The sequence below is a fragment of the Arvicola amphibius genome, chromosome 12 (genome assembly GCF_903992535.2).
Source record: "Arvicola amphibius chromosome 12, mArvAmp1.2, whole genome shotgun sequence".
Lineage (NCBI taxonomy): Eukaryota > Metazoa > Chordata > Mammalia > Rodentia > Cricetidae > Arvicola > Arvicola amphibius.
This window is the reverse complement of record NC_052058.2, coordinates 20,975,465-21,002,056: the sequence shown is the minus strand read 5'-3', so window position 1 is coordinate 21,002,056 and position 26,592 is coordinate 20,975,465. Positions and strand designations below refer to the sequence as shown.

At 38.1% G+C, this 26,592-nt stretch overlaps 1 protein-coding gene and 1 long non-coding RNA gene across 3 annotated transcripts in view; both read left to right on the top strand.

Moving 5' to 3' along the window:
• The window catches only part of LOC119827592, a 142,426-nt gene that overhangs the window by 4,360 nt on the left and 111,474 nt on the right, over positions 1-26,592 (top strand). The window lies entirely within an intron of this gene.
• Positions 233-1,162, top strand: LOC119827591 (olfactory receptor 10J5-like). The gene is given in 3 exon segments (XM_038349394.1): positions 233-440; positions 443-834; positions 836-1,162. Coding segments are annotated over 3 exon segments (927 nt in total).

Here is a 26,592-nt window from a genome sequence, read left to right as displayed (position 1 = left end):
TGTACTCGCAAGTCTTCTTGATAATGTTTATACACATAAAAGCCAAAGAGGAACGCAAATGTTTCTTACTTCACGGACACATACTCTAGACGTGAACTTGATGGTCACAGAAGGGGCAAGTAGGTTGACTCTCTCAGGTCAGCTATCATTATTCCTTACTTCAAGTTCAATTGCTCATGAGAGTTTCTCTTTTATGACCCTTCGTATTGCTTTTAGACACCAATAGAGCAGAATGCAGAGAAAGAACTTCACTGAAGTGACAGAATTCATCTTCTTGGGATTCTCTAGCTTTGGAAGGCATCAAATAACCCTCTTTGTGGTTTTCCTAACCATCTATATTTTAACTCTGACTGGCAATGTCATCATCGTGACGATCACGCTCAAGGACCATCACCTCCACACTCCCATGTACTTTTTTCTCAGCATGTTGGCGAGTTCAGAGATGTGTACACACTAGTCATTGTCCCAAGAATGCTCTCCAGCCTGATTTTTCACGATCTTCCCATATCCTTGACAGGTTGTGCAACCCAAATGTTCTTTTTTGTTACCTTGGCCACGAACAACTGCTTTCTGCTCACAGCCATGGGTTATGATCGTTATGTGGCCATTTGTGATCCCCTGAGATACATGGTCGTCATGAGCAAAGGAATGTGTGCCTGGTTGGTTTGTGCATCTTTGGGCACAGGTCTGGTTATGGCAGTTCTCCATGTGCCAGCCATGTTCAGTTTGCCCTTCTGTGGCACAGTGGTGGAACACTTTTTCTGCGACATATATCCAGTAATGAAACTTTCTTGTGTTGATACCACTCTCAATGAGATCATCAATTACCGTGTTAAGTTCATTTGTGATTCTTGTGCCTATAGGCCTGATATTTATCTCCTATGTCCTCATCATCTCTTCCATCCTTAAAATTGCCTCAGCTGAAGGCCAGAAGAAAGCCTTTGCCACCTGTGCCTCTCATCTCACTGTGGTCATAGTTCATTATGGCTGTGCCTCTATTGCCTATCTCAAACCCAAGTCAGAAAGTTCAGTAGAAAAAGATCTTCTTCTCTCTGTGACATACACGATCATCACTCCCCTGCTGAACCCTGTTGTCTACAGCCTCAGGAACAAAGAGGTCAAGGACGCTCTATGCAGAGCTGTGGGCAGAAACACTTCTTAACAGAATTGAAATTTTTGTCAGGAAATCTTCAGCCCAATATGTCTATTCACCATGATCCATATGCTCATCAAATACAGTGTCTATAGATAACAATGTCAGAGAGTAGAAATGTCTTTATTTTATTGTCTCGGTGGCAGAAAACAAAATTTTGACTCCAATGTTTGAATCTCAGGTCCAAGAATCATCTTCTGTTGGATTAAGTTTACTTGTTTAAGTTCTGGATAGCTTTGGTTTGGAAACCTCTTTTGGCTTCCACTTTTCATGGACTCCCAAGTAGTCAAGACCTCTGTCTGGTGTGGATGTAGAGAAGAGACAAGTGTAGCATGGTAGAAAGGGGTCTAAGGATAGTAAATTGCAGGGCCAACAGCTTTCATTTCCTCTTTAATGCTCAAGAGAAAAGGCTTTCATTCAGATGAGTTACAATGTAGCCATTTTAGAAAGGGTTTGCTTGATTCTTATTGACTGAGAGAGAGGTAAAGGTCTTTTGCAAACGAGGGTCCATATTTCATTATTTAGCTATACTAACACCTTAAATATTACCAATTTCTATATCTATTTCTATTTTCCTATACGATAAAAGAAAAAAATGCCTTATTTTCATAGGCTATGCAGTAAAGAAAACATCTTAAAGAAGCTTCTCTGTAGCTATCTTTTTATTCTTATACTTTTCATCATGACTCTTTTCAACCTATTGAAATGTTTGTTTTTAGTTTTTACATACAGATGAAATGAAACAGATATTGCTTTCTTAGATATGGGTTGTTCTGATTCCAGAGTTCATGTTAAATGCTATTAAGTTTCATTCTTGAAGCACACTGTGCAAACTTCATATTTCTCCAAGTATTTACATTAAAATCACCAGGATCATAGTATATTATTTTTAATTCTCAATAGGGAGGATTTGGGGAATATTTTGTGTTGTAGATATTCCCACTTGAATTTGTTTATATCCACTCAGAAAAGACCTAGAAAAATTTCCAAGAGACAAAGATGTGAAAACAACTACATTTTTACCAACTTTGTGACACCCATGGTTACTATATACCCAAATCAATTCCTAGTCCTTATTTTCTATTCTGACCCACAGAAATTGAGCTGAGTATCTCATAGGTAGTCTGTGGCTTTCTTTGTTCTCTAGATTTGTTCTCTAGGTCCAGGTTGGATGTGGAGGGTTCTCTATATCATCTGTGTCAAGCTATGCCAATGGCATAATATCTGATGTCAGAGTTATTGATTAAAAACTCCTACCGGCCTCTTAAGAGTCTCAACCTGAGTTTCATAATTACTTTGGCATGCTTGGAGTATCAGAATGTTTTTGAGCTCTCGTAAACAATTCACTAAATTTTCTGTATAAATATGGATGTCTTTATCTGCTATATTAATCTAAAATGTTTTTTACTAATTCCCTGAGAATTTCATACAGTATAATTTGATCCCATTTACTCCAAATTTCTCCTAGTTACACCCCAACTCCCTATACCCCTCACTTTTCATTTATCTTTTGCTTTTATTTAATGACCCATCAATTATAATTTGTGCTGTCCATATACTTTTACACGGGGGCGGGCAATAGACAGAGTGTAGCTAATCTGCCAGGAGTCACATGGGGGCGGGCAATGGACAGAGTGTAGCTAATCTGCCAGGAGTCACGTCCTTTAAGAAAATTGATTATCTACCCAAAGCCACCAATGGTCCATAGATCCTCAGTTAGGAACGTCATCTCATGGACCCTTTCCCACTTCATGCAAGAATGTTGACTTGCTATATTTTCTTGCAGGACTCCATCGCTACTGTGAGTTCATGAGGACATTGTTTTGCTCCAATCCTCCCTAACCTCTGGTTCTTACAGTCTTCCCACCTGCTCTTCTGCGATGGTTCCTGAGCCTTGTACAGGATGTGTGATTAGATATCCTATTTGTTGCATGAACAATCCCCAGACACTCATTCTCTACACTTAGATCTGTTGGAAGTTTCTGCATTAATCATTATACACTGCACAAAGAAACTTCTCTGATGAGGTCCAAGGGCTACCAAAACAAGCTGTTGCCATTACTTTTGGCTGCCCATTAGACCTTGGTGGTAAGACCCTATTATGAAAGACTGCATACACATCGGTCACAGGACATGAAGCAATCAAATAGGTATTGACCAAGAAGCTTTCTGTCTGTTGGTTAGCTATCATACTAATGGAAGGTCCTGTACAATCTGCTGGAGGAAAAGTTATTGGCAGTCTTACCCAGTTGGGAGCTCCATTACATTTTGAAAGACATTGTAGAGATTTCCTTGGGCAAATAGGAAACACATTTGAATTTCCTCTTTTAGAGACCATTTGTTTCCACATCTCCTTTTGTTATTCTCTGGATGTATCCTTTGACTCATTTACTTTGCTCACATGGTTATCACATTGTTTTTTGGCTAAGATGGGAGACGTCTTAAGATCAGGGGTAAACACAATCTATATTGAGGGTTGACCAATTCTTATTCCCATTCCTTAAGTGTTTGGTACCACTCCTATCCTGTTCAACACTTACCAATAAGTGAACAACCCACCAGGGTAGTTGTTCTACATGCTTTACAGACTTTAGACTCAGTACAGGAGACAGCTGGAGTGCAGCAAATGAGTGGGCAAGCCCAAGCAGCCCCAGCACCTCCCAGTTGGATGAGTCATGAACAATGAGTCATTTGGTTCTGGCTCTATAATTTATCCACAATACCTGTATTGCTTGCTAATGTGGGGCTATTTTCACGTCTTCATTGCTTTTTTTTTCTAATAATCATCCCCCAATATCTTGGCATACTCATGTTCCTTTATCATATTTTTCTACCCTTGTGCATTACAAATATCTCTATTCACTTAGTACCATTTTTGTTCAATTCTTTTGTTCATCAGAAAATGCCTATAATGTTATTTATATACTCTATGTACATTTCTCAAGCACTATGTGCCAAGTAATTATCTGGTTCTGGGGCTACAATAATGAGTAATGCAGGAGCCATTTTTCATGTTATTCTTAGTTCAATGGGGGAAGTCAGGCAAAATGACAAGAAGTACAAAAACAACAACAAAACCCTGCAAAAGGCTCGTGTAAGGCATTATTGTTTGGGTCAAGGGTATTCTTAAAAATAGAAGAGCAAAGTGGACAAATTTATTTAGGAAGCCAGAAAAGAATTCACAAAGTAGAACTATTTCACTAACTTTGTGTGGCGTTGAGTCAACTGATGTGTAGAGGGATGATGAAGGCTGACCAAGAGATATGATGTATTTAAACAGTGGCACACCAACCTGAAAAATCTGAAGTATTAGGAAGTCAGGGGCTTTATTCTTGTCTGTTGATCCACCGTCATACTGAATATTAGCAGAGTAAAAGCAGGTGCTTAATACATCTTCAGGAAGTTAATGATGTGAACACATTTTAGTGTGAGGTTGTGTTCAAGGATTGCCATGCGGGTAGTTACGACCTGTCATCTTCCTGTCCATTGGTTAGATTTCTCTCCTATGAAGTTAGCTAGAAAAAAAAGAGCAGAGTAGAGGTAACAGCCAAGGAAACATACTTAGAATTGCTTTTCCCCGTTGTAGAATTGTTTATTGTATTTATCACGTGCTCACATATTTACAACATTGAATTCCTTAAAACCAGAAAAAGAATCATTATTTTGAGGGACCTGGGACTAACATTTGATCAATATGTTTGAACCCTAATCAGGAAAATAGCTTTGACAAACTTACAAGCAAGTACTCTTTAGCCTGTGATATAAAATCAAGGGTTGAGATATTACAAAAATGTATCTTTTAGGAAAAAGGTTATAAAAAGATTATCACGGATCTCAAATTTTCTTTGCTAAGATCTTCGCAGCATTGATTTCATAGCTTCTCCAGAGAAAAGTTTTGCCTGGTGTTTTTTTACATTCTCTGAAACATTAGAAGAGAAAATGACTTCAGCACACCTGACAATAAGAGGAACAAAACATTATATCGATGAGTACAGATTTCTTGATACAAGAGAGAGGAAAGAAGGGGGCAGGAAAGATAAAATTAGCAAAAGACATATAGTCAGTGGGCACGCACAGAGCTTTGCTTCGCAAAAGACATTTAAAATGTGTAAAAGTCATGTCAGCTTTGTTGCTGCTTCTGTATGAGAGAATGTGTGTGTTAGGTCATTTGCGTGAGAGTTTAGATATGAAGGGCATTGTTGGAAGGTGTGATTTATTTGCATTATCTCATTTAACACTGTTAGGATATGAAGTGTCCCTTCAAAAGTCTCATGTCCTGAAGCCTTGCTTTGCAGCTAATGCTGCCATTTGGGAAGATTACAGAAACTTTATGATGTTGGACCCAGCAGGAAGAACTGTGTCACTGAGGCACCCCCTTGGGGGCTGCATCTTGTCATGCATGCCCAGCCCCTTCTCACCGGCCACCATGAGATGACCAGCTTTGCTCTTCTGTGTCATCCCTGCCACCATGTGGTGCCTCTCCACATCCCACAAACGGGATAGCTAACTGATGACACACCAGAAAGTGGTGCCAAAGTATATTCTTCCTCCTTTAAACTGTCACTGTCAGGTGTTGGTCACAGCTATGAAGGTCTACCATGAATATCACCTCTACTATTTCTACAGCTCTCTGCAGTTCAAAAGGTCCCTTTATATCCATGAATTAATTTGATCCCCGTAGCACTCCTGTAAGGTAATATAAACATTCCTGCTATGCTTCAATTTTTGGTCTGCTAAATCCACACCTGTGGATAGTTGTTTAAAGTTTCCCAAGATAACGCATGCCATTAGAGGTAAGAGTAAGACTGAAACAGAAATGAGTCTTCATTACAGATCGGCCTATCACATACCCCATTCTGCATATTATTTTATTTATCTCTATATATGAGTGTACATATTCAATAATTCTAATCAGCAGTTAAACTATGATTGATATATAAACTTTAATTTTCACACGTCAAAGCTTCACTTCAATCAATATTGATTCTTTCTCTCTGAAATGTTTCTTTCTTGTCTTTGTAATAAAGTCTATTATGATCATGGTAGAATATTTATCAATAATGATAAATTAAATATTAATATTAATAATTAATATATTAATATATTAATATAATATAATTGATATATTATTTAATATAATTAATATTAAATAAAAATAAAATTATTTATTAATAATAATATTAATAAATATTGATATATTTAGTTGGAATTGAACTGAGTTTATATCAGAGTCCTTGCTTAAATAAGTGGCCCACATATTTTGCAGTATTTTATGAACTATGACTTACAATCAAATGGATTCTGACTTTTAATTATTTCAGTTGTTATTTTCATAAATATAACAATTATCCTTAGGTTGAGTGTCAGGCACTAGGGTAGGTACTAAGGATGCATAGATAAATAACATTAGTGCGCTGCTTTGAGTGGCTTGACATCTGCTTGCAACCCATTTTAATACAGGGTCATTAGCGCTGCACACAGAAAGTCTAGAACTAGAAGAGAGAATTATGTCATTGTTAGCAAATTTTGTTTCTGCATAGATTGGTGGGAGAAAGTTAAAGTGAATGATTTGCCTGATAGAAGCATTTGTTAAACCCAGAAGTCCTCAAATCGAACCTACTTATAACACAAATGCATTAGGGTAATAAATCTAGAAACACTACCATTTATAGGCAAATTTTAGTATTTAATTAGAAAATGCTCATTATGAGAACAAACAAAAAATTGTGGCCTACAGGAAAGAGGAAGCCATCTGTATGGAAGAACCTTTATATGATGTATGTTAGCATTCAACATTAAAACATCAAGCATATATAGATTTAAGAACTTATAGGAATATCTGCCTACAGTGAGTTATAGAATTTCAGTCACGAAATCTAGACTTGAAAATTAAATTATGTGAAATGAAAAATTTGCTAATCTACTTAATCACTTGAACATTGTAGACTACAGTCAAGAAACTTGAATATAAATAAATATATTGAATCTGAAGAACAGAAAAAAAGGAGCAGTTTTAGTGGTTTGGCCAACAAGAAAAAAATCTAACACCCATACACTCAGACTCTCAAGGAGAAAGGGTAGAATGTGCCATAAAAACATTCAAAGATATGTTGGTTTAAAACTTACTCAAGCTAGTTAAAAACATAAATTTTAAACTTCAGAATCTCAGTGAATCCTAAGCAAGAAAAATAAAAACAATATCAAATTAATGTTACACACACACATACACCCCAGCACTCACAATTAATAAATGAGAAAAATAATTTAAAACCAAAGATGAAGAACCTTAAGACTTGCAAAGACTTAAATGGTGCATTATATATCATGCAATGAGAGTAATTTAACTAATGATATATAATGAAACACAGAAAACAAATGAATGATAATTTGAGCTAGACTATATATACATTTGTATTTAGCAAATAATATCACCAACAAAGAAATCAAGGTAAATACACTTTCAGAGGAGGAAAAAGAGAGAAAGCATATGTTTTAGTAGAAACAGTAAAGAAAGATTCTCAGGCTAAAAAAAATGATTCCAGATTCAACCTTTAGATTTGCAGAGAGAAATGAAGATGGCTAAAAGTGATAACTACATGAGTAAATATGGAAAGATACATTTTAATTATACCAACTGTTTGAAAACACAACACTATAACACATTATAGCATGCTACCGCAAGCTTTATAATACAAGTAGATACGTTGTGAGAGGCTTTGTCTAGCAAGAAGCAATGAAATCTTAACACCAAACAGGACTGTTAGGAGCTGTGAAGACATATGTTAATCCATGAATAAGCAGCAAGAAGCAAGAAGCTGGCTTCTCTAGGGCAGAGATTCAGTAATCTTGGTAGATAGCTTTAGATCCTTTGTGGGAACTTAGGTGAAGATTTACAGTGTGTGCTTGAATCAGTGAGGTTGAATACTCCCTCAAGGACACTTGGCCTTCCTTTTGCTACAGAGGCTTAGAGTCTGTGAATTACTTTAAGTCTTGAAATCAACTGGGGAGCTGCAATACCCTGCTGAGTTGACTTACGTCAGATAATAAATAGGCATCACTTAAGGTATGATATATTCTTTGCTAACTGATTCAAGGACCCACTCTGTGGTTATTTTTCTAGTTCCTCCTCATACAATGAGGACATATATACCCAGTAGCTAGAAGGATAGTCAAGGTGAGTCCTGATCCCTAGGAGGTAGACCAACGACCAGAAGCATTGATGGAAAGTCTCAGTACATTATATGGTAGAAAAATGAAAATTTGTTACTCTAAAAGAACTTGGTGGAAACCTGTCCTTGACACTTTGCCAGAAAGCTATTTGGGATAAGGTATGCTCCAGAGGCAGTCTGCTACAGGAAGAGATGCTGAGAAAGGTGCTTATTTACTGCTATATTCTCTGGAGTGCTACTGAAGCTGCTAACACTGTAGGAACCTGCTGCCAAAGATGGCAGTCCACGCTAGAAAACCTGCAGATCACTCTGCAACTAAGATAGGAAGCCCCTTTCTCATGCAGTGTCTCTGAAATGTTCAGTGATGACACGCAGCACTGATGGAAAGCACAGCTCCATGTTTTCCCCCAGAAAAAGTGATGAAAAGAAATTTGAATCTGAAGCATAATCAAATGATAATTTCCAAAGAAAGGTGTAACGTCAAGAAAGTCAATTATGCATTATTGCTCTTGGTCAAGGAAGCAGTGCTATGACTTCCTCCTTTCAAAACGGATTTTTTAATGGGAAAATATATGAATCAACTCTTATCAGATTTTGGACAATAGGCAGTAAAAATTGTGCAAGCTATAAAGCAAAGTACGTGGCAGGGGTAAAGGAAGCTGCACAAAATAAGAGCTGAAAAAAAAAAAAACCAGAAGCATTTTCCTCCCTGGTTTTTCAGAGAATGCCGAAGCATGTATACAGCAGGGAAGATGATCCAAAGCTGTCAGAGAATAATTACAAGGAACTGTAAAGTCAGATAGAAATTTTCCAATGTGAATTTGGCTGAAGAATAGAGAAGGTGAACTGAACACCACAAACATCTAACTGAGATATCAGGAAGATCATACTTTGTGGGTGTGGTGACTTCAATCCTAAAATTAAGTCTTATGATACACCATATACAATTTAAGAAGAAAGTACAAGAGCCAGTGGGACCCACAATTACCCCACATTTATACTAGAACAAAGCTCAATTCTTTCCTTTTTAAGATGTATAAAAACCTAAGCCATTCACACGTGAAATAAAGCATCTCCAGTAGTCACTAAAATGAAAAGCAAAAAAAAAAAAATGTTAAGATTGAGCATGAGCGTCAAGAGAAACGAGAAACGTTATTCAAAATAGAAGAGCTAAGAGATGACAGAGTTAGCAGGCAAGAATGTTAAAATAATTACACTATTTTAAATATGTATACAGATTAGATGAAGACAGGGTTGGGATGAGAAGATAAAGGCAATATATGAAGGAACCAAATATAAAACAATTTAGACATTTTCTCTGGAAAATTTACTGGATAAGATTAACAGCAGGCTAGAAGATGCAGATGGAAAGGTCACCGAGCTTCAAGACATAATAGAAATTACCTCAAAAGGAGAAAATGGAAATAAACTATTGAAAATAATACATAGGAGCTGAGGATATAGCTCCGTTGGTAGAGTGATTGCTTAGCATACATGAAGGCCTGGGTTCAACTCCCAGTGCTGCATACATTGAGTATGGTGTGCACATGTGTAATCCAAGGAGTAGGGAGGAGGAAGCAAGACAATTAGGAGTTCAAAGTCATCCTTGGCTACATGTAAATTTCTGCCTGGAAAAATAAAACAAAAGAAAAAAACAAGCACCCAAATACCTAAGACAATAAACTGGACTACTAATGGAAAAAAAATCAAGCAACATGATCTCAACAATCTCAGTGAAAGAGAACAAGAGGGGTCAATTACAATCATAATATTTCAGTATTAGAAGTCATAATTTAAAATATAATATAAATTATATGCTTATTATATCAGTCTGTTTATTGTTATTGAAGCAAAAAGTACCTGAAACTAGGTAGGTTTTAAACAAAAGAGTTTCATTTAACTCAAAGTTCTAGAAGTCAAAGTGTATGGGGGCAATAGCTGTTTGGCTTTGGTGAAGACTTCATGGAAGATGACATCACAGCATGGTGCTTGGAATCATGGGAGAAAACGTGAGGAAGAGTGAAATTACATGTGAAACAAGTTTGTGGGAGACTGAGGAACTGTCTTCTTTATTTTTAATAAAACCTCATTCTTGTGGGAACTAATTCAGATGCATGAGAATTCCTCCTGAGGTTGGTACTCTGTCATCTAATTACCTTCTGCTAGGTCTCACTTCTTAAAAGCTGTCCCTTTAGCTGTCCTCCTCCACCATGGAGAACCAAATTTCCTGCATATGAACCCTCAAGGAGACCCTCCAGTGTTATCCCAACTGTAGCACCCTAAGATGAAGTTCAGTGAAACATAAGCAAGAGAACACAGTTTCACTCTTATATTTCTACACCCCAAACCGTACAAGCAAATATCAAAATGATATTGAAAAAGCCAACAACAAAAAGAAAAAAAAACGTCTTAAACGCTTCCAGAGGAAAAACATAAGTTGCTCATGTTCTGGTTAATTTTAACTGTCAATTGACAAACGTTATGCTTATCTAGGAACATCATCTCAACTGAGGAACTGCCTAGAGCAATTTTTTTGTGAGCACATCTGGAGGGTTTGTCATGGTTATTAACTGATATAGGAAGGACCAGTCCTCTATGGGCAGCACCAATCCCTAGGCAGGTGGTCCTATGAGCCAGCCAGCCAGCTCAATAGTTTCTCCTATACTTTTTTTTTTTTTTTTTTTTTTTTTTGCTCTGAGTTCTCTGTTTTGAGTTAACGTGCAGTGTAACAAGCAGGCCTGTTGTTACATGACAAACTTTTCTGGATGACACAACACATATCCCTACTCACTCCAGACAGGGATACCATGGCAGACCAAACTATGGATACCGCCAAAGTCCAACTTGACGAACCAATATGTTTTGTTGGGGTTACTTACAGAAATATGGACAATGGGTTACTTTTAGGAGCAGAAAAGACTCCAAGAGAGCTGTATTACCAAAGCCCACCAGAGCATGGGTGATAGATCCCAAAGATGCTAATCTATGGAACACTGCATAGCTGGCAGACATCTCAACAGATTGAGGAATGTCCTTAACAACGGACTCACCTACTCTAAACCTCTTCCACGTGCTTGGCTGGTTTCTCTTTTTTCCAGGCAGCTGATCTGGTTTCGAGTCTTCTTTGCAGCTTCATTCAGTTAGCCAGAGAGGGGCTCTGAGTTTTCATTGCTTACTCTCAGGGGAGGGCCCAGTAGATTTGGTCAGTTTCAGGGACTTCCTGAAGTAATTTTGAGTTGTTTACCTTCCTGCTTAATGAGCTTCCCTGCGAGATGGAATGCTGCAACTGTAGAGGAAAGTGTTACACAATACCTGCCTTCACATTCCTGCCTTAAGTTGCTGCCTTCACTTCTCTCACTGATGGGCTGTGACCTGGAATTGTAAGCCAAACAAACCCATTTTCTCCCAACGTTGCTTCTGGTCAAGGTATCTGTCACAGCAACAGAAACTAAACCCTAACAGTTTTCATAGATTTATAAAAACCAGCTAGACCTCCTGCTGAAGACAGTGACAAACAGAAGCAGTGACAGAGTAATTTTAAAGCACTAAGTGATAACGTCTGCACGCTTAGATTCTATATGCAAAAGACTATGACTTATTTATGATTTTTAAGCCCAGACTGAAAATTTATTACCTACATACCTCTACTGAAATAAATATTAAGAGCCCTTCAAATGAGAGAAAAGTAATACCACATTGAAATGAGGATATATACATTGGAGTGAAGAAAGTCAGAAATTATGAATATCTAAGTTAATCTCAAATACACTTTAAAATAATTTTAAGGGGCCACCAGGATGGCTCAGCAAGCAAAGGCACTTGCAATCCCAACAGTGCAAGCCCGAGGACATGGTTCCAATCTGGAGAGCTCATGCAAAGATGGAAGAAGTGGGGGCTGGAGAGATGGATCATTGGTTAAGAACACTGCTGCCCTTCTAGAGGACTTGGGTTTGCACCCATATGGCAGCTCACAGTGATTTGTAACTCCAGTCTCAAAGGATCTTATGGCTTCTTCTGACCTCTGTGGACACCTCACATACATAGTATATAGATACTAATGCATACAAAACACCCATACATATAAAACACAAACACATTAATCTTTAAAAACTGTGAAAAAAGTGAGCTGACTCCACAATGTTGTTATTTTATGTTCACACATGTGCTATAGAATATTTAGTCAACCACACAGATCTCTTTTTCTCTCTTGAACACAAAATATTAATAAATGAAAAATCATTTTAAATCATCTTTAGAAAATGTGTATTGGAGTTTAAGCCAGGCAGAATGAAGTGTAGGAGAAGAATGACGACATGAATAGGAATGGGGATTGGACCGCCATTGTTATAATCGGATGCTGCATATGAGGTGCTATAATGCCTTCTAAAGGTATGCTATGACACATTAAGAAAGAGTATTACAAATCCCCGAGCAACCACTTAAAAGTAGAACAAAGAAGTACAGCTAATAAGCCAATGTTGGCTGTGAGATAGAATCTTAAAACATAATTAATCCAAGTAAGACAGGAAAGGGGAAAAATGGAACAAAGAAAAGGTGGGTAATACAACTCAATAGCAAAGTGATAGATTAGGCACAACTGTACTAATAATTATGTTACATCTAGTTAAAGCAGTGATATTGTCAGAATGAAACAAGACTATTATACACCTTCTTATATGAAGCATACTTTAAATGTATGGAAAACATAGCTTAAATGTAAGACAGAATATTATATATTAAGCTAATACTACTTTCAAGAATACTATAGAGAATATACCAATACCGGATTTGTTATATTTAACTAAAGGAATATTTTCCTTTAGTTAAGTCAGACATGGGGGATATTTCACAGTGATGAAGGAGACACTCCATATCAGGAAGATAGCATTTTAAGAGAAATATATTAATGTTGACAATTGCAGTAGTTTTCTCCAATATATGTAAGAAGTAGAGAGAAAAAGTAAAGATAGGAAAGGCTTGAAGCACACTTTCTACAAACTTGCACAACTCCCACAGACAGAACACTTTTTCAAAAGAACATAAATTAATTTCAAGAACCTGTAACATTTGCCGAGACATGGTGTTACCTTACCACTGTGTAGATTATGTGTGTGTGGATTGGAATACCCACAGAAGGCAGGAAGCTGGTAAGGAGACCATGCAAGATTTTAAGAGAAAGGGGATAGGAAGTAGATGTTAGAAAGAAGGAAAGGGAGTAATGGAATAGGGAATGTTAAATGGGATGGAGGATGGAGTGCAGGGTAGAAAAAGAAGTAGGTGGAGCACTGACTAACACTAAAGAGCTTTGAAACAGTCACGTGGAAACTACTGTAGAAGCTTCCTAAAAGATATACATACACAAATGAATTGAAATGGAGTTTCCCTAAAACAGGAGGATTGTGCCTTTCCAAGACATCATAGGATACCAATAAAAAGCCCACTGGAGGAGTGGTCCCTTACTCCACATCCTCTCCAGCATAAGCTGTCATCAGTGTTTTTGATCTTAGCCAGACTGATAGGTGTAAGATGGTATCTCAGTTATTTTGATATGTATTTCCCTGACAGCTAAGGATGTTGAGCAATTCCTTAAATGTCCTTCGACCATTTAAGCTTCTTCTGTTGAGAATTCTCTGTTTAGATCTACAGATTTTTAAAGTTGGATTATTTGGTGTTTTGGTGTCTAGTTTTTTGGGATTTTGGGATATATATATATATATATATATATATATATATATATATATATATGCCCTCTGTCAGATGTGGGGTTGGTTTAGATATTTTCCTATTCTATAGGCTGCCATTTTGTCTCATTGACCATTGCTTTGCCTTACAGAAGCTTCTCAGTTTGAGGAAGCCCCATTTATTTATTGTTGCTATCAGGGTCTGTGCTACTGGAGTTATATTTAAAAAGTGGTTTTCTTTGCCAATGTGTTCAAGGCAGCTTCCCACTTTCTCTTCTTTTAGGTTCAATGAAACTGAATTTATGTTGAGGTCTTTGATCCAATTAGAATTGTGCTTTTTGCTTGGGGATAGATATGGATCTATTTGCATTCTCCTACATGTTGACATCCAGTTATGCCAGCACCATTAGTTAAGGATGCTTTCTTTTTACCATTGTACAATTTTGGTCTCTGTGTCAAAAATCAGGTGTTCATAGGTGTGTGTATGAGTATCAGGGTGTTCAATTTGATTCCATTAATCCATGTATCTGTTTTTATGTCAATACTAAGCTGTTTTAATTACTGTAGCTTTATAGTAGAGCTTGAAGTCAGTGATGGTGATACCTCTGGAAGTTACTTTATTGTACAGGATTATTTTGACTATCTTGGGCTTTTTTGTTTTTGTTTTCACATGAAGTTGAATATTGTCTTTTCGAGGTCTGTAAAGAATTGTGTTGGGATTTTGATGGGGATTGCATTGAATCTGCAGATTGCTTTTGGTAAGATTATGATTTTTACTGTTATTTTTGCCTATCCAAGAGTAAGAAGAACAGTCCTCCATTTGCCAGTGACAAACTTGTCCAGACAATTTGGAAATCAGTATGGCAGATTCTCAGAAAATTGGATATCAACCTACCTCAATACCCAGCACTACCACTCTTGGGCATATATTCAAAGGATGCACAATTATACCACAAAGATATTTGCTGAACTGTGTTCATAGCAACATTATTTGTAATCACCCAAACCTGGAAACAACCTAGATGCCATCAACCAAAGAATGGATAAAGAAAATGTGGTACATTTACACAATGAAGTATTACTCACTGGTAAAAACAGTGACACCATAAAATTTGCAGGCAAATGGAAGGAACTAGAAAAAAAATTATCCTGAATGATATAATCCAGACCCCGAAAGACAAATATGGTATGCATTTACTCATAAGTGGATAATAGTTATAAAGCAAAAGATAATTAAGCTATAATCCACAATCCCAGAGAAGCTAGGTAAAAAGGGGGCCCCTAAGAGGGACACACATGAAGGGCCCCAGGAAGGAAAACAGTTAAGATCTTCTGGATAATCTGGGAGGGAAATAGAAGAGAGGAGATGGAGGATGAGAACCTGAAAGATCAAGAAGACTGAGTTGGGGGAGGGATGGAGGTGGAGAGCAAGGGAAGAGATATCTTGATAGAGGGAGACATTATGGGGTTAAAGAGAAACCTGTTATTAGAGAAATTTTCAGAGATACACAAGAATGACCCCAGCTAAGACTCCTAGCAATAGTAATGAAGGTGTCTGAAAGGGCCTTCCATTTTAATCAGATTAGTGACTGCCCTAATTGTCATCAAAGAACCTACATCCAGTAACTGATGGAAGCAGATGCAGTGACCCGCAGCCAAGCACTGGGTTGAGCTCCTGGAATTCAGTTTAAGAGAGGGAGGAAGGATTATATGAACAAGAGGGGTCAAGAACATGATGGGGAAAACTGCAAAGACAGCTTACCTGAGCTAGTGGGAGTTCACAGACTATGGACTGACAGCTGGAGAACCTGTGTGGGACTGAACTAGACCCTCTGAATGTGGGTGACGGTTATGTGGTTTGATATGTTGGGAGCTTACTGGCAGTAACACAAGGACCTATCCCATGTCCATGAACTGGTTTTTTGGAGCCCATTCTGTATGGCGGGATACCTTGCTCAGCCTTAATTACAGGAGCAGGCTCTTGGTCCTGCCCCAAGTTGGTTTGGCAGACCTTGTTGACTTCCCACAGAAGGCCTTACCTACTCTGAGGAGTGAATGAGGGATGGGAAGGAGGGGAGGAAGGAGAAATTGGTATTTATATGTAAAATGAAAAGTATTTTTTAGTACAACAAATAAAAGGTCATTGGAAGGTAGAGGGATATTTAATTTCAAGTTTTTGGCCAATTGGGGTTCCATAGACAACACTCTAAATATTATAAGCTACTGCCATTGCTCTGGTTACAATCTAGACTTTGACAGTAAGAACCTATTGCTGAAGATGCCACACACTTGAGTCACAGAATATGGAGGAATCAAACTGATAACAACCTGGAAGCTTCATTCCTACTAGCTAGCTTTCAAACTGCTGGAAGGTTCTGTGTATGCTACCAGGGAGCAATCTCTTACCCAGCAGTAAACCCTGAGATAGCATCAATACTCTACTCAGCAGTAAATCCTGAGAGCTATTATGATTGACCTGCACTTTCTAATTGATTTTGAGCCTATTCTACAAGATAGAGCTCATATCTGTATATTTAACTGAAGAATCTGTTAAATGGACATAGTATTAAACTGACTCCTAATGACTTATCAGTATTCCCACAGGTTGGTGCATCTCTCAATCCTCATCACAGATGCTTCTTTTTGCAGTAGATGATTAATACAGAGACCTGGAATTGGTCAACATGCAGAAAGTAAGAGACTATGGAGTTCCAGCACTAAATACAACATCATATTCCTTTCCCCAAGACTCAGTGGTCATTTCAAAAAGAAGCAGAAAAATTGAATATAAGAAGCAAGAGAGCAGATTTCTATACAAAACATTATTTGCTGAGCACAACACCATGTTTTGAACTCATATAGGTTTTTACTGCATCCATAAGAACATCACCAGATTAAGCCACACAAAATTCCAGCATGGATAGGGGAAAAAACTCATGAAATTCCGCCCGTAGCTGAGGAGCTACTGGTAGCTGATGGCTGCTGTGGAAGGAAAAGTCAGCTCTTCAAGGGTGTGAGCCCTGAGAGGCTATGATCCATGCTTCAGAAGATGGTCCTATACCCATGCATGTATAGTGAGAATTAAGTGGATTAGAAAAGAGCAGATGAAGTTGGGAAGGAAGAGTAGTGAGGAAGATTGGGCTGTGTAGAAGGAGGATTTGTTTAAAACACCTTAATAAGCATGTTTGAAATTCTTGCCCAGGGAAGAATGCACCAATGGATTATTCAATACTAACTGTTCAATCCCAAAAGGATACATATAAGTGACACTATACACTGAACAGGTTGGACTTATAGAATGATGAATTCATGTACATATATGTATATAACAAGTAGTTAATGAAAAAAAGAGACCTTAAATTTGAAATAGAGCATGGAGATGTATGAGAGAGTTTGAAGGGAAAATTAATGAGAAAATGATGTAATTATAATCTCAAAAAGTAAAAGAAATAAATAGCTAATAGAAAATAACTTTAAAACAAATACACTTGAAAGTAGTTGTAGGCACAGTGTTTTCTAACATTGTATAGGATTAAATTAAAAATCAATAACAAATATACACAGAAATCCCACAATGTTTGCAAATTTAACAATACTCTTAAACAATTTATGGGTCAGTGACAAGACAAAAGAATGATTGGAATGCAGCCTGGCAAGGAGGTTAATCAGACAAAGTTACCTACTACAACATCTCAGTATCTGAGTTTGGCCCTTGGGACCCACATGGTGTAAGGAGAGAAGAGACTCCTATAAGTTTTCTTTGGACTCTACAGCTATGTGAGGGCATGTGCATGCCTACATACAACACATACATGCACACAAAATAAATATAAGGCAATAAAATGTTTGAAAAATAATATTTGGCCCCTATATTGAGGCAAATGGAAATGAAAACATAAAATATAAAAATTTCTGTGGTAGTTAATGTATTTTAGATATAATTTTAGTGCTTTAAATATTTACATTCTTAAAGAATGGCCAGTATTCAGTCTTTTGGGATTTCATTTCAATTAAATTAAAGCCAAATTAAATAGAAGAAAATAAACATTATATGTTTGAACTGAAGTCAGTGGATAGAAATCAAATAATGTCACTCTTCTGCTCCTGCTAGGATGTCATGTCCAACTTTGATATGCTAGTTTTTGTTTTATCTTATTGTATTTTCTATTGTCATGTTTGATTGTTATCACTTAGAAGAAGCATGTTCTATTCAAATGAGAGACAGAAAGGGAATGAATCTGGAGGCAAAAGAAGGTGAGAAGAATATAGGAGGAATAGAGAGAGGGGAAACTATAGTGGGGATATACTGTATGTTTCATGTATAAATTGAGAGTGACAGAGAAAGACACCTGTCATCCTTCTCTAGCCTCTGCATGCGTGTACATGTGCATGTACATACCCTCCTCCAACATACCACCACTGCTGCCACATACAAAACCAAACCATAGCAACAAAAGCACACAACACCGTATAAAACTGGTCATGTGCCGCAAACTAGAAAGGTTTCCCACATAAATGAATAGATAGATGGATATATAAATCAGTTAACAAATTCATCATGTAATAAATAATGAAGGAAAAAAAAAGTCAGATTATTATCTTGAAATTGATATAGAAAAACAAACAAAATTGAACCCTTCTCCATGAAAATCCCTTGGTCCCTAACTACAGCAGCCACCTTTTCTCAACTACCATTATAACTAAAGAGGAAGGCAATGGTTTCTTTCTCAGAACAAGAGTCAGACAAATGTGTCCTTTTTACCACTTATATTTAACAGCATTCTACTTTTAACCAGTGCCATAAGGCAAGAGATATAAATTCAAGGCATCAAAATTAAAACAGAATAAACAAATAGCATTCATATAAAATCAGTTGTGTACATCACAAAGCCAAAAATGTACTAGAATTAGTACACAAATTCAGGAAGTTTATAGAATACAAGACTAATAAATACAATCAACTGTATTTCTAAATATGAACAATGAATAGCCTGAAATTAAGACAACTTAACATATTATTAAATTTCATTGTAATTATAATGATAATTTTACAGATATTTGAAAATGTCTGAATATATTATAAAATGTTGCCAAGAAAAATGAATGGGAATATGAAGAAATGAATATATATGCTATGTGTATGGTTAGAAAACTTATTAAAATATTAGGCCTTAGGAGATAATGAAAGGGCTCTATTGGTAAAGACATGTGCTAATCCTGCTGCCCCAGTTCAACTCCTGGAGTCCATGTTGTGGGAGGGGAGAACCCACTTCTATAACTTTTTCTCCAACCTCAACATGTGCACTCACAGAAAACAAATAAATGTTGAAAATACTGTTATGAAAAAAATAAGTCTTTTCTCTAGGTTAGTATACAAAGTCAGTCTCAATTTAAATAGCCCAAACTTTTAAAAACAAAAATTGAAAATCCTATTTAAAATGTACATGGAAATACACGGTACAACTAAGACTTTGGAATAGAAAAATGTAGGATATCCAGACTTATTATAAATCTACACTGATCTGGACTATACGGCTGTGAAATATTAGCATATATATAAATCACTGCGATAGAATGGGGAACACAGAAGTAAATCCACGGAAACACAGTAAAGCATTTCCAAACAACAAGGGCAGGCATTTTAATGTGAAAACTGCACTTTCAAAATTTTGTATTGGGTATTTGCTTTTTTTTTTACCATAAAGTTGTCATAGTTCTTTCTGGATTTCAGGTACATTTGTGACACATAAATATTATTTTCCTGACAGATGAGTCTTTTCCCTTTTTCCGTAGTGACTTTTAAGGCATAAAAGTTCTATTTATTTCTTCATTAGTCTTAAGTGTCGTATCTAAGTAATGATTGGCCTCGCTGACGTCATGTGGACATTAAATCATTCCTATACTAAATGATAAACAGAATAATCTCCCCTCACTGAATCGTGCCAGCCCTTCTGACAACAGTTCAGAAAAGAAGGATTTTGTTTCCACTTTGCCAGTTCTGCCCCATTGGTCTACGCTTTACTCCTATAGTACAGCCTTTTAGTTTCTTTTACTTCCAACCTTGCTATTTATGTGTATATTGTATTGGTGTACATGAATTCCACATGATTGCAGGTGCGTGAAGAGGCTGGAATTGGGATTCTTTGGAGCATGTGTTGTAGAGGCCGTGGTGCCATCAGATATGGGTGCTGGGAACTGAACCCGGGTCTTCTGGAAGAGCATGGAATGTCGCTGGGATATCTCTTCAGCCCAATGTAGTTCAGCCCCGATGGCTGTAGTCTTTCTTTGACTTGAAGAAAACCTTTTAAACTGGGAGAAGTTAGTCCTCCGACTTTGTTCCTTTTCCCGTCTTAATTGCGTTAGTTTTCTTTAAACAAAATATCACTGTCTGTGAACTTAACAAAGAAAGAGGATAAGCCTCAATTCATTCAGAAAGCCCACACACAATGCTGGGCTTTCCAAACCAAAGCAGTAAACTAAAACAACTGAGAAGAGCGACAAACCTGCAAAGTGTGCTCTACTGGATGTTTCAGTGATTCTGCCTCAATAATCGAAAGAACAATAGGCATACATTGTTATAAATGTAGCAGAAAATGAAAATGAAATACTAAAAGAAGCTACAGGGATTTTTTTGCAAGCCATCTCATTTTAAATTGGCAGAATAAACGTTAAACATGCCTTCAAATGTTCACGGAGATAAGCTGAGATAGGATGTTTTCTAATATTTAAGAAAAACTTAAACTATTTTTATTATGATTAAAATGTCACAAAGTAAATTCTCTTATCACGGCAGAATTCAGTTACAAGTCAGTAAGAGAAAGATATGCAGGAAGCATCCTAGTGATTCAAAACCAAATACCATACGTCTAAGTAACTTTAGGGTCAAAAGAAAAAAAACCTCAAGGAAAATTTAGTTTGAACTGAATAAAAATGAAATAATCAAATCTTTTGTGTTACTGTAGCAGGGCTTAAACAAACAGAGTACACAGAGTTTTTATATGAGACGAGAGGGATGAGGCAAAACTAGGGCTCCCTATTTTTAATATTTAAAAGCTAGATAATGATAATAAAGCCAATGTAGGTAGACCTACTCAAATTGTTGTATGCATCAAAAGTTCATTCCTTTTTCTTGCCAAGTAATACTAGATGGAACAGGGCTATTTCATATTTTCTAATTGGATTGTTTTTCTTATGGTTATATTTTGAGATTATTAAAGATTTTCCCAAGAATCTAATACAGTAACTCTCTAAATTTTCACCCAAATTACAGATCCATGTGACAGTGGAAGGAGAAGGAAGAGGAAGAAGAGAAGAAGGAGGAGGAGTAGGAGGAGGAGGAGGAGGAGGAAGAGGAGGAGGAGAAGGAATAGGAGGAGAGGAGGAGGAGGAAGAGGAAGAAGAGGAGGAGGAGAAGGAATAGGAGGAGAGGAGGAGGAGGAGGAGGAGGAGGAGGAGGAGGAGGAAGAGGAGGAGGAGAAGGAATAGGAGAGGAGGAGGAGAGGAGGAGGAAGAGGAGGAGGAGGAGGAAGAGGAGGAGGAGGAAGAAGAGGAGGAGGAGGAAGAGGAGGAAGAGGAAGAGGAGGGGCAGGAAGTGGAGGAGGAGAGGAGGAGGAGGAGGAGGAGGAGGAAGAGGAGGAGGAGGAGGAGGAGGAGGAGGAGGAGGAGGAGGAAGAAGAGGAGAAGGAATAGGAGAGGAGGAGGAGAGGAGGAGGAGAAGGAATAGGAGGAGAGGAGGAGGAGGAGGAGGAGGAGAGGAGGAGAGGAGGAGGAAGAGGAATAGGAGGAGAGGAGGAGGAGGAGGAGGAGGAGGAGAAGGAATAGGAGGAGAGGAGGAGGAGGAGGAGGAGGAGAGGAGGAGAGGAGGAGGAAGAGGAATAGGAGGAGAGGAGGAGGAGGAGGAGGAGGAGGTAATTTCTCTGTAGCATCGCTGTAACTTCAGTCACACAGTTTTAAGAATGATGATATACTTTATTTTTAGATGTTGAAATCTTTATTCGAAAAGAAGCAGGGTGTGGCAGCATGTGGGAAATATCTATTTATTGAAGTTTTTGAGCATTTTCCACGTGCTCTGGTGCTGGTACTGATAGGACTTTATTGGTTTATTAATACTGAGATTTTTAACTTGTTGATTAAATTTGAACTATTAAAGTAAAGATTGTCGGGACCATTTCCAGAGGCAACAGTGAACGGAGTGCGTTTTCCTGGACATGATTCCAACCTCACGGCTTATTTTATGAAACAGCAGTTCCAGCTGCTTCACATTGCACCCTGTGAAGCAGAAATCATTTGCCCTGTTGTTTTTCCTCAGCTCCTGGTTTGGGGGCAGCAGTAGATGACACTTTCCCAGAGAAGACTGGACTGGGAAAGGAGGGGTGAGCTACGGTGCTTTGGGTCCGAGCTCTGAGGTCTCACAGATCTCTATGAAACTGGAAGGTCCTGAATAATTTTGGATTTGAACAAAGAGTCTCGGAAGCCCTGTGATGATACAGCGGCATGTATGTGCGAACAAGGAGCTGAAGTGTCAGGTCCATGTAGTGAAGAGAAGGCTGTTCAGGTCTCTTTTGGGATGAATGATGTTGGATAGAAAGATCAATTTCCATGTCTGCAGTCTGCATCCAATAAATATTTAACACGCAGAGAAGCAATAATGTGGAAGTGGATGGCACTATAGTGAGTACGAGGAAAGGGGGTTTTGGACAACGTGTTATGGCTCTTTGGAAAAGAAAGAGAGGTTCTTATATGGCTATAATGACTCTGATGAAAGTCATTGAAGGCCATGGAAGAACTGGTCGTTGACAGACAGTGCAGAGAAATAATAAGCTCCTGAAGTAGAGGTCAGGCTGTGCATTTCTTCATATCCACCTTCATGCCCAGCAGTCCTGAAACACCTACTGAGTAGTCAACAGGCACCGGGAAGAAAGAATGAGAGAGTGGGGGCCAGAGAGGAGGGGGAGAGGGTGAAGTACCTGTTGGGGAAACACTGCTCTAAGCGAGATGAAAGAGGTATGCACGCAGGCCCTCAGTATCCCTTCTTTTATCTGCCCAAGGCAAGAGCTCAGGGGTTCCCTCCTATGATTGAAGAGAACATGGCAGTGACAAGGGAGAAGTCAAGGCCTCCCTCAGGTAAGAAACAAAGACCTCCAAATCTGGGATGAAGTAAGTTTGTAGCTATATCCCTCTATATTCTGGCTGTTTTCTGATATGAATGCTTTCACATGATTCTGGATCTTCTCATTACTGGAATGTAGGCCCCTGAAGGTTGGCATGCAGGCAGTAATGGTTCCTTTTAATAATTAACTACCATTGATTTGTCAGCCAAAGGTCATCCCTTCCTACATTTGAGAACCTCAAACTCTTGGCACCTGAGAATAGAAGTGAAAAATCGTTCACAAATTATTGATACACTACAGGCCCCTGCATATCTCATCTTGTGTATGTAGACGCTGCAGTATCTGAGCTTAGTGCTAGATGTTCCCATTCACTGCTAAGACCCTTAGCAGCTCCTTTCCATGTTGCTATACCGTCTATGACTGTAGGGTGTCTTGGAGTTTGCAGAGGTAGTGGGCTACCCTGGAGAGTGTGCGATAAAAAGGGAAAAGAGACTGTTACAAAATGATTCTGTGTTTTTCTTCCTTGACATTTTGCTGGGTAAATATTTTTTTCTGCCTTTCTCTCTCTCTTTTTTTTTTTTTTTTTTTTTTTTTTTTTTTTTTTTGGTATTTCGAGACAGCTGCCTTTCTCTTTCTTAAACACAGTTAAGAAGAGGTTCTGTTCCCTAAGGGAATACACTGATGGCTAGATGAAGTTGGTTCTGCAGCTGGAGAAACCTCTGCAGAAATTTAAGTTGTCATTGAACTGTACCTGACTTCTTGCTCATCTGAGAGCTCCTTTTCTGGTCCTACTGCGAGGACATGGAATTAACCTCTTTAGGTCCAGAACTGCGGAAGCCTTTGAATAATGGGGTTGAAACACTGGTTCCCAAACCACTGAACTTTTACCTACCTAGGTGCTTGTTGGTGTTTCCTTTAGAAGCTTTCCATAGGACTTGCTTGACTCTAAGTTCATGGAGAAGCCTGGTAAGGAACCTGTACAGCAGGCATGGCTTGTGGTGGCCCATCTCAGCCTGTCCTGGGGAAGGAGTGGGGGCACCCATGGAAAAGAGTTCCATAATAATGCTTTTTTCCATTTTTAATTGAAAAAATTTCAGTTAGAGCACACAATAACAGGCTTTATTATAACAATGTCACACATGAGCCGGGCGGTGGTGGCGCACGCCTTTAATCCCAGCACTCGGGAGGCAGAGGCAGGCGGATCTCTGTGAGTTCGAGGCCAGCCTGGTCTACAAGAGCTAGTTCCAGGACAGGCTCTAAAAAAGCTGCAGAAAAACCCTGTCTCGAAAAACCAAAAAAAAAAAAAAAAACAATGTCACACATGTATTTTGTTGTCTTTGCTCATACCCACCCCTAAAATCTTTCTTTAACCCTCTCATGCTTCCCACCGGTCCTTTTCCTCCTCAAAATTTGTTTTTATTTTTATAAAGCCATCTATTTGTGGAAGTAATTAACTATCTGCTATTCTGGGTCTTGCATGTACCTAAGAAAAATCTCCAGCCTTGGTATTTTTAAATCAGTACAATAGAGTTTACCTCTGAACTCTAGAGTGAAGTATTTTAATGTCACCAAGCCTTGTCCAAGTACCGAGAAACAAATGTGACTGGCATTTGAATTGCATCATTATCAGGATCTTGTCCTTTTATTTCTGGAGCTTCTTTTGTGTTGCTTGGGTTTCAAGTTGCCTGTTACATTCAGTTAATTTTTAAATGCCTTGTTGAGCCTGTGAAATGACTGCCTCCCCACCCCACAGAGGGCTTTTGTGTACAGTTATTAAGCTCTCCATTAATCAGTTCTTTATTACCCTAAGGAGCAGAGAATTAGGGAATAAACTAAAATAAATTTTGTGCATGGAAAATGATACCACAAAAATAAATCTATGCTCTACAATGCATTGCGGTGTTCTCTTCTGGGGTTGGGATGATATGTGTTTCATCATTATGAATGGAGGCTGGATTTCTGTATCTGTTGAGATGATGAGACAGTTTTCCTTTCATTTCTGTAATTGTGGTGAATTAAGTTGATTGATTTTAAAGTGTTAACCCTGATTTTTTTTATTCTTGGAATAAATGCAACATAATTGTGATGCATCACCCAGTTTCCATATTGCTGCGGTCCTTGTCGGTAGCTGCTGGTGGGTGATGCTCTGAGCAAATAAACCCGGAGAATTTCCTTCGTCTTTATTCTCTGAAGAAGTTTTAAAGAGTGGTGTTTTAATGTTGATTATCTGGTCAGATGTTTCCTTTGTAGAAAGATTTTAACAGGTAATACTTTCCCTGTTACCTATATGATGTATGTTAAAGACTGGAGTGGGGGGGCATACTGAGACCATAGTAGTTCCCAAGTCTTTTCTTTATGTACTGCGCTGTTTAACTTATAAATTAGGTGCAGCAAGAGACTAACAAGAATAACTGCTTGTAATATAGTACAATTATCATATGCTATAATAATAGTCATGTGAATGTGGTCTTCCTATCAAAATGCTATATTGTATTACCATCTCAGTTACAAGAAAGTACCATCTGGATTCTTTGGGGGTACATCTGCATTCTCGGTGTCGTTAATCCTCTTGTTTGGGAACAATTATCAAGTATGATAAGAGGAACATGGACATAAGCACGGGAATACCCCAGCAGTTCATGGCTACTATGTGACTGCTAAGGGGATAACATACAAGTGTAGATATGCCTTAGAAAGGATGAGTAGGATTGGGTAGCGGAGTGTGGGATTCCAGCACTCTACTCAACAGAAAGGGGCTCATTCTGAAACACGTGAATTGTTTCTTACTGGCAATTCTCGGCCAATGGTTTTGATCACAGAAAGTGAAAGTCCGAGGTGTGGCGAGATCACTGAAAGCATTTTCTCTTGTTAGTATAAGATTATTCAGATTTTGGAGGTTTTGCTAGGTTTTGTGAGTTCTGTGTTTTAGATTTAAATTTTAAAGTATTGCTGCAAAGTTACCCGAGTACCTTATGATTTTTCATCTTTATAAGGTTCCAGTGCTGACAAGATAATACAGCAGGTCAAGGTGTTTGCTGTGCAAGTACGGAGTCCTGAGTTTGATCACTGAAGCTTATATAAGTTGGAAGGGAAGAACCAGCTTCACATAGTACTTCCTTTGACCTCCACATGTGTTTCCTGGCCCATGAACCTTCCCCCATACATGCATGCACAATCCTCCGTATTATGCATGCATAACCATCCCTATCTAATTCACGCACATACAAGCACTCCCTGTCATGCATGCGCATGTGAACACGTATACATTAAAAAATAAAGATTCAGAAGCAGGGCAGTGGTGGCACACGCCTTTAACCCCAGCATTTGGGAGGCAGAGGCAGGCGGATCTCTGTGAATTCGAGACCAACCTAGTCTATAAGAGTTTGTTCGAGGACAGGTTCCAAAGTTAAAAAAAAAATAAAGATTCAGATGTGTTTCTTGTGTTGCATATTTATTTTATTATTTCTTTAGGTTTCTAT